Genomic DNA, 8,687 nt, shown 5'->3' on the forward strand with positions numbered 1-8,687 from the left:
TTTTTGAAATTAATCCATAGTTGTCCCTTATTATTTATCCTGATACTAATATTTAATCACAATTTCTTTGTAAAAAGTGTATGAGATTTTTGTATCATTTTTATTTGTTTAGCATACTCTGAAGAAGTCAAAGTAATAGTTCTTTATTTGTGGGGATAAGGTCTGAATTCTCGTAAGTGGATTAAAATTGTAAGCTCAGTAATGGGTAAAAGTATTTATGAAACAAAATCCAGAAAATGTTTACTTAATGTTCAGAGTAGGCAAGTTGTTAACCTAGCTATTCCTATTTAACAAACATTTCTACAAAGTTAGAATTAAAATTACAATATTGGCTGGGTCTGGTGGCTCATGCCTGTAATTCCAGCACCTAAAAAAATATTACAGTATTGGGGCCCAGGTGCAGTGGCTCACGCCTATAATCCCAGCACTTTGGGAGGCCGAGGTGAGCGGATCACTTGAGGTCAGTTGGAGACCAGCCTGGGGAACGTGGTGAAACCCTGTCTCTACTAAAAATACAAAAATAAGCTGGGCGTGGTGGTGGGTGCCTGTAATCCCAGCTATTTGGGAGGCTGAGACAGGAGAATCACTTGAACCCGGGAGGTAGAAGTTGCAGTGAGCTGAGTGACAAGAGTGAAACTCTGTCTGAAAAAAAAAAAAAGATTACAGTATTACTCTAGCTGAAGATTTATTTACATAGTTAAAATGTGTTCATAAATAGAAACAATGCAAGAATCAGCATTTTAGAAGAAAAAGTAACGTGCCTTTGAAAAAGATACAGTGTGTAGATTTGCATTTAGGCATCTGATTTTATGTTTTTTTGTTTGTTTGTTTTTGTTTTGTTTTTGAGACGAAGTCTCGCTCTGTAGCCCAGGCTGGAGTGCAGTGGCACAATCTCGGTTCACTGCAAGCTCCACCTCCCGAGCTCATGCCATTCTCCTGCCTCAGCCTCCCGAGTAGCTGGGACTACAGGCGCCCCCACCACGCCCGGCTAATTTTTTTGTATTTTCAGTAGAGATGGAGTTTCACCGTGTTAGCCAGGATGGTCTTGATCTCCTGACCTCGTGATCCGCCTCCCAAAGTGCTGGGATTACAGGTGGGAGCCACCACGCCTGGTCATGTTTTTGTTTTTGTTTGAGACAACATCTCACTCTATCACTCAGGCTGGTGTACAGTGTTGCAATTATAGCTCTCTGAACCCTTGATCCTCCTGCCTCAGCCTCCCAGATAGCTAGGACTACAGGCAGACACCACCACACCCAGCTATTTTTTTTTCTTCTAATAGATTCAGGGTCTTGCTTTGTTGCTCAAGCTCAAATTCCTGGCCTCAAGTGATCCTTCTGCCTAGGCCTCCCAAAGTGCTATAATTACAGGCATGAGCCACCATGCCCAGCCTAGGCACCTAACTTTAACAAAGATATTAAATGCTGGTATCTCAAAATATAAATTTATTCAACGGTCATTAAATCTAAAGTATTTGTTAAATTACAGATTATGAGAAATGGTATTTTCAAGCTTTCGGAATTTAGAGGTGCCATGATATAATTTCACATGCACTTTGTTATTTTTATTTATTTTTAATTTTTTTGAGACAGAGTCTCACTCTGTTCATTGCAACCTCCGCCTCCTGGGTTCAAGCAATTCTCCTTTCTCCTGCCTCAGCCTCCTGAGTAACTGGGACTACAGGCGCCTGCCACCACGCTGTAATGCAGTTGTGCGATCTCGGCTCGCTGCAACCTCTGCCTCCCAGGTTCAAGTGATTTTCCTGCCTCCACCTCCTGAGTAGCTGGGATTACAGGTGCACACCACCATGCCCAGCTAATTTTTGTATTTTTAGTAGAGACAGTTTTTCACCATGTTGGTCAGGCTGGTCTCAAACTCCTGACCTCATGATCCACTCACCTCTGCCTCCCAAAGTGCTGGGATTACAGACATGAGCCATCGTGCCCAGCCCTCTCCTCTTTATTTAGTCAATAAACATTTTGTTGGGTTTTGTTTGTTTGTTTTACTTTCTGTTTGTTTTTGAGACACAGCCAGAGTGTCACTCTGTTGCCCAAGCGTGAGTGCTGCGGCATGATCTTGACTCACTGCAGCCTTTGACTTCTGAGTTCAAGCCATTCTTTCACCTATGCCTCCCAAGTAGCTGGGGCTACAGGTGTGTGCCACCACACCCGGATAATTTTTGTGTTTTTTGATAGAGACAGGATTTTACCATGTTGGCCAGGGTGGTCTCCAACTTCTGACCTCAGGTTATCTGCCATCCTCAGCCTCCCAAGGTGCTAGGATTACAGGCATGAGCCACTTCGCCCGGCTTTCTTTTACTTTTATTGTGAAAATATGCAAGAAATGAAAAGAACAGTATGGTTAACACCCATATTTTCCTCACTTAATTTAACATTTAATATTTTTGCCATATTGCCTTCTAATCGCATACACATTTCAGCCCAAATATTTCAATGTGTATTTTTAAAAATAGACTTTTTCATGCATAACCACCACTCAATTATCACACCTAATAACTGGCATGACTTCCTTAATCATGTCCCCTACCAACTCCATATTCAAATTTCTCCAACTGTGAGTATATTTATAGCTGGTTTATCAAACTGGACTCAATTTAGGAACCATGCGGCTGCATATGACTTTTAAAAACATCCGTGGCCGGGCGCGGTGGCTCAAGCCTATAATCCCAGCAGTTTGGGAGGCCGAGATGGGCGGATCACGAGGTCAAGAGATCGAGACCATCCTACTAAAAAATACAAAAACAAAAACTAGCTGGGCGAGGTGGCGGGCGCCTGTAGTCCCAGCTACTCGGGAGGCTGAGGCAGGAGAATGGCGTAAACCCGGGAGGCAGAGCTTGCAATGAGCTGAGATCAGTCCACTGCACTCCAGCCCGGGTGACAGAGCGAGACTCCGTCTCAAAAAAAAAAAAAAAAATCCCTGGTTGGCCAGGCGTCTTGCTCTGTCACCCAGGCTGGAGTGCAGTGGCGTGATCTCGGATCACCGCAACCTCTGCCTCCCCTGTTTAAGCAATTCTCCTGCCTCAGCCTCCCGGGTAACTGGGACTACAGATGCATGCTACCACGCCCGGCTAATTTTTTGTATTTTTAGTAGAGATGGGGTTTCACCGTATTAGCCAGGATGGTCTCTATGTCCTGACCTTGTGATCCGCCTGCCTCGGCCTCCCAAAGTACTGGGATTTCAGTCATGAGCCACTGTGCCTGGCCCTGTTTTTTTTTGTTTTTTTTTTTGTTTTGTTTCATTTTGAGACAGATTCTTGCTCTGTCTCCCAGGTTGGAGTGCAGTGACACAATCTTGGCTCACTGCAACCTCCACCTCCTGGGTTTAAGCAATTCTCCGCCTCAGCCTCCTGAGTAACTGAGTTTACAGGCATGTGCCACCATGCATGGCTTATTTTTGTATATATATTTTTTTCTTAGTAGAGACAGGGTTTCACCATGTTGGCCAGGCTGGTCTCGAACTCCTGACCTCGTGATCTGCCCTCCTCTGCCTCCCAAAGTGCTGGGATTGCAGGCATGAGCCACTGCACCCAGCCTCTTATTTTATTTCTTTACTTGATATGGACAGTTCCAAATAGAGACATTTATTTCACATGCTGTACAGGTAAAGGAATATGAGGCAGGTGAGAAGAGGAAGAATCAGACATTGGTCTGGCCCCAGGTTACCCATGGGATGTATTATAGGTTTTTAGGCTGCATTCTAGTTCTAGTTTTTGTAGTATTTGAAAGTCAAATCCAGGAATAGTATACTTTTTTTATATCTCTTCTTTAGAATCTTGGATTTGAGATATTTAGTACAATATGCTTTGCCCTCCAAGAGTCTATCTATTTATAAAGTGTTCTTTCGTATATACTTCCAAACCACATTCATTTAGATTCCTTTAGAAATACACCAGGCAAAGGTCAGGCATGATGGCTCACGCCTGTAATCCCAGCACTTTGGGAGGCTGAGGCGGACGGATCACTAGGTCAGGAGATCGAGACCATCCTAGCTAACATCGTGAAACCCCCGCCTGTACTAAAAATACAAAAAAGTTAGCCAAGCATTGTCACGGGCGCCTGTAGTCCCAGCTACTCGGGAAGCTGAGGCAGGAGAATAGCATGAACCCAGAAGGCAGAGCTTGCAGTGAGCCGAGCTCGAGCCACTGCACTCCAGCCTGGGCGAGAGAGCGAGACTCTGTCTCAAAAAAAAAGAAAGAAATATACCAGGCACGGTGGCTCACTCCTGTAGCCCAAGGTCTTTGGGAGGCCAAGGCCAGCGGATCACCTGAAGTCAGGAGTTTGAGACCAGCATGGCCAACACGATGAAACCCCATCTGTACTAAAAATATAAAAATTAGCCAGATGTGGTGGCACATGCCTATAATCCCAGCTACTAAGGAGGCTGAGACAGGAGAATTGCTGAACTTGGGATGTGGAGGTTGCAGTGAGCTGAGATCTCGCCACTACACTCCAGCCTGGGCAACAAAGTGAGATTCTGTCTTGCTGAGATCTCACCACTGCACTCCAGCCTGGGCAACAAAGTGAGATTCTGTCTCAAATGAAAAAAAGAAAGAAAAAAGAAGTATATTCTTGGCCAGGCATGATAGCTCACGCCTGTAATCACAGCACTTTGGGAGGCTGAGGCAGGCGGATCACTAGGTCAGGAGTTCGAGACCAGCCTGGCCAACATGGTGAAACGCTGTCTCTACTAAAAATACAAAAATTGGGCCAGGCGTGGTGGCTCACGCCTGTAATCCCAGCACTTTGGGAGGCCGAGACGGGCAGATCATGAGGTCAGGAGATTGAAACCATCCTGGCTAACACAGTGAAACCCCATCTCCACTAAAAATACAAAAAAAATTAGCTGGGCGTGGTGGCAGGCACCTGTAGTCCCAGCTACTCAGGAGGCTGAGGCAGGAGAATGGTGTGAACCCGGGAGGCAGAGCTTGCAGTGAGCTGAGATCGTACCACTGCACTCTAGCCTGGGTGACAGAGTGAGACTCCATCTCAAAAATAAATAAATAAATAAAATAAAAATAAAAATACAAAATTAAGCTGGGTGTGGTGGTGCTCACTTATAATCCCAGCTACTTAGGAGGCTGAGGCAGAATTGCTTGAACCTGGGAGGCAGAGGCTGCAGTGAGCTGAGATCACCCCACTGCAATCCAGCCTGGGCAACAGAACGAGACTCTATCCCCCACCCAAAAAAAAAAAGGAAATATATTCTTGTAACCTGCTTGTTTACTTGTTTACCTAGTCCTTCCTTCCCTCCCCCTAATTTGTAAGGAAGCTAACCATTAGACAGACTGTTTGGTTGAAAACTGAAAGATTAACTGCAGTTCTTAATTTGTTGTTAAACATTAAAAAAAAAAGTTAAGTGATGCCTCTGTATAAAATTATTAAAGTAGATAGAATTGGTGGAAGTGTATAATTTTCTTGCAAAAACTGCAATATGTGTAAAATACTATATGATCTTTGGTACTTAAGAATTTTAAGGCTGGTGAGATGGTTCACAGCTATAATCCCAGCACTTGGGGAGGCCGAGGCAGGTGGATCCCTTGAGCTCAGGAGTTCAAGACCAGCCCGGCCAACATGGCAAAACCCTGACTCCATAAAACATACAAAAATTTGCTGGACATGGTGTTCTGCACCTGTGGTCCCAGCTACTTGGGAAGGTGAGGTGGGATTGCTTGATCCCGGGAGGCAGAGATTGCAAAGATCCAAGATCTCGCCACTACACTCCAGCATGAGCAACAGAGTGAGAACCTGTCTCAAAAAAGAAAAAAAAATGTATAAAAGTTATGCGTTTATATATATGTATGCAAGTTTTACCTACATGTCTTCTAAGACTATGTTCTAACTTCTGTTTTAGTGGAATATTGGTGAACGATACTAAGTTAGATGGACCTATATTACAGATTCTATTCATGAACAATGCTATTTCAAAGTAAGTAATTTTTTCCCTCTCCTAAATATAATACTGTGTTTATGGAACAACTTTCTCTATAAATATGCTGTTTTCATTTGTACTTATATCATTTTTGTTATTTTACTTAAAATGACCCTGGAGTTAAAGCGTAAGGAATCATGATTAAGAGCAAGGACATTGGGGTCACAGTGACCTGAATATCTGGACTCTTACTTTCTATGTCTGTGAACCTGGGAAGGTCACAGATCTTTGCTACATCATCCATTACTTCACTGGAAAACAGGATAGTCATAGTAACTACCTGTGAGGTAGCTACATGAGCACCTCTAAGAGCTCAATAAATGGCTTCTAATAAAAATCATCACTATCATTGTAACAATAACAATGACGTTCACTATTTCTCTTTCCGAATCAGGTAACTGAGTTTTCCATGTTGGCCATCTTCAAAGCCTACTCACTTGATTATTTCTTTTAACAGCAAAACAGGACTTTTGCAAACCATCAGCATCAGGGTTTCGGGTGACCCTGTGCGTTCCTGCATTGCTTGCTCAGAGTGTTCTAAAATGGTTTGCTCTGTCCCTTCTTCAGAGCATGGTCATAGACATGTCACATAGTTGCTTGCTCCCTCAAAAGTCACTTAGTCATATTGTTGTCTTCTTAATGCTGACCAAGGTCAAGAAGATAGAAGGAACAGTGCCAGGTCCATAACCTACTCTATCTCAGCAGAAGTGGAACCCAGGGCTCTGAGGTGGGGATGCTAAATACAGCCAAATACAGCAGTAAGGTGCTGGGCATGACTCGGCTCTAGCACTATTGTCCCTCCCATGCCCAGGTTAGAATCAGTAACCCTCTAGCTCATGACAGTCTTTCTGCACCGTTCACCTAGTGTTTAACCTGCAGAAATCTTTCTTTTCTTTTTTTTTTTTTTTTTTGAGACAGAGTTCTGGTCTTATTGCTCAGGCTTGAGTGCAGTGGCGCGATCTCAGCTCGCCACAACTTCCGCCTCCCAGGTTGAAGTGATTATCCTGTCTCATTCTCCCAAGTAGCTGGGATTACAGGCATGCGCCACCACGCCTGGCTAATTTTGTATTTTTAGTAGAAATGGGGTTTCTCCATATTGGTCAGGCTGGTCTTGAACTCCTGACCTCAGGTGGTCCACCCATCTCAGCCTCCCAAAGTGCTGGGATTACAGGGGTGAGCCACCGCACCCGGCTTTTTTTTTTTTTTTTTTTTTTGTGATGGAGTTTCCTTCTTTTTTGCCCAGGTTAGCATGATCTTGGCTCACTGCAACCTCCACCCACTGGGTTCAAGCAATTCTGCCTCAGCCTCCCAAGTAGCTGGGATTACAGGCGCCCATCACCAGGTCCGGCTAATTTTTGTATTTTTAATAGAGACAGGGTTTCACCATGTTGGCCAGGCTGGTCTCAAACTCCTGACCTCAAGTGATCCACCTGCAGAAATCTTAAAATGTCAGAGCTACAAGATACCTAAAAGATCATCAAGTCTGTGAAGAGGAAACTGAGTCTGAGACATTATGGCTGCCCGATTACATTGTAAAAGACTTGGGCTCCTTCGACACCTCCTGAACTGAGCACTACAGAATGTATGATGAGCTTGGTTCTTGACCTGGAGGATTGGGGAAAGTAGACCTCAGTGTTTTTTCTTGCTTTGCATTTTGATTTTATCTTTTCCAGTTTCATATTTGTATTGTTGTTTCCTTATGTATGTATAAAGAATTTCTGGGAGGAGGATGTGGAAGACCTGAATATATATTGACTATCTTTGTGTTGCAGAAATAGATGGCTAGGAGACAGGGTAGGAAGGGAGCTTTTCGTTATGTAACCCTTTTACTTCTCTTCGATTTTGAACCATTTACTTGTAGTATCTATTTAAAAATAAAGTACACAGAATTTATAAATAAAATCTGTGTATTCTTTGCACAACTGATTGGCAGTTATGCCAATCACTGTGTTACTTTATCATAATTATTTTATTAACTTGGTAACAATATGTAATTTATCTTAAGGAATATGTTCCTGAGTATTACAGAGAGTCGGTGATTTGTTAAACTTCTGAAAAACAACAACATTCACATTTGACATCTTATAGTAATGCGTAAGATTCAGTCTGTTCAATGTTTTGGGTTCTGACCATTTTGTCCTCTTACACAGGCAATATCATCAAGAAATAGAGGAATTTGTATCAAATTTAGTAAAAAGATTTGAGGAACAGCAGAAAAATGATGTGGAAAAGACTGCCTTTAATCTTTTGCCCCAGGTATTTCAAATTTAAGAGACTTCAAGATTAGTAGGTTATGCGTTTCACTGCGAATTATTGGGCCACAAGGATCCTCTTGAATCAAAACCAAAATGATTAACACCGTTCACCACCTCTCCTTCCACTGGCTCGCTTTTCTGAAGCTGACTGACTGGTTTAGCTACACGGCGTTCTTTTAGATTGTGGCTCAGACTTTTTACATTGCCCAACTTGGACGTGTGGTTTTGGGCAGAAAATTAATTTTAGGCCAGAAAATAATCTAAGTTTCTGGGGTTTATAAAAGATGGATTCCTTTTATCTAAAACCACCCGGCTTGTGGGCTATCCTTTTTTCCCACTACTTGTTTTTGGAAAATCAATTGTGTGCCCAAAGAAATCTGAGAAGTTGGCCGGGCACGGTGGCTCAAGCCTGTAATCCCAGCACTTTGGGAGGCCGAGACAGGCGGATCACGAGGTCAAGAGATCGAGACCATCCTGGCTAAC

General features: G+C 43.2%; 1 protein-coding gene across 1 annotated transcript in view; it reads left to right on the top strand.

Moving 5' to 3' along the window:
• ZCCHC8 (zinc finger, CCHC domain containing 8) overlaps positions 1-8,687 on the top strand; it is a 33,389-nt gene that overhangs the window by 2,589 nt on the left and 22,113 nt on the right. Inside the window, 4 exon segments of the mRNA XM_011948486.1 lie at positions 508-537; positions 2,025-2,035; positions 5,872-5,946; positions 8,100-8,205. Of these exon segments, the coding sequence (XP_011803876.1) occupies positions 508-537; positions 2,025-2,035; positions 5,872-5,946; positions 8,100-8,205 (222 nt within the window).

The sequence above is a fragment of the Colobus angolensis genome, unplaced genomic scaffold, assembly GCF_000951035.1.
Source record: "Colobus angolensis palliatus isolate OR3802 unplaced genomic scaffold, Cang.pa_1.0 Scaffold28, whole genome shotgun sequence".
Lineage (NCBI taxonomy): Eukaryota > Metazoa > Chordata > Mammalia > Primates > Cercopithecidae > Colobus > Colobus angolensis.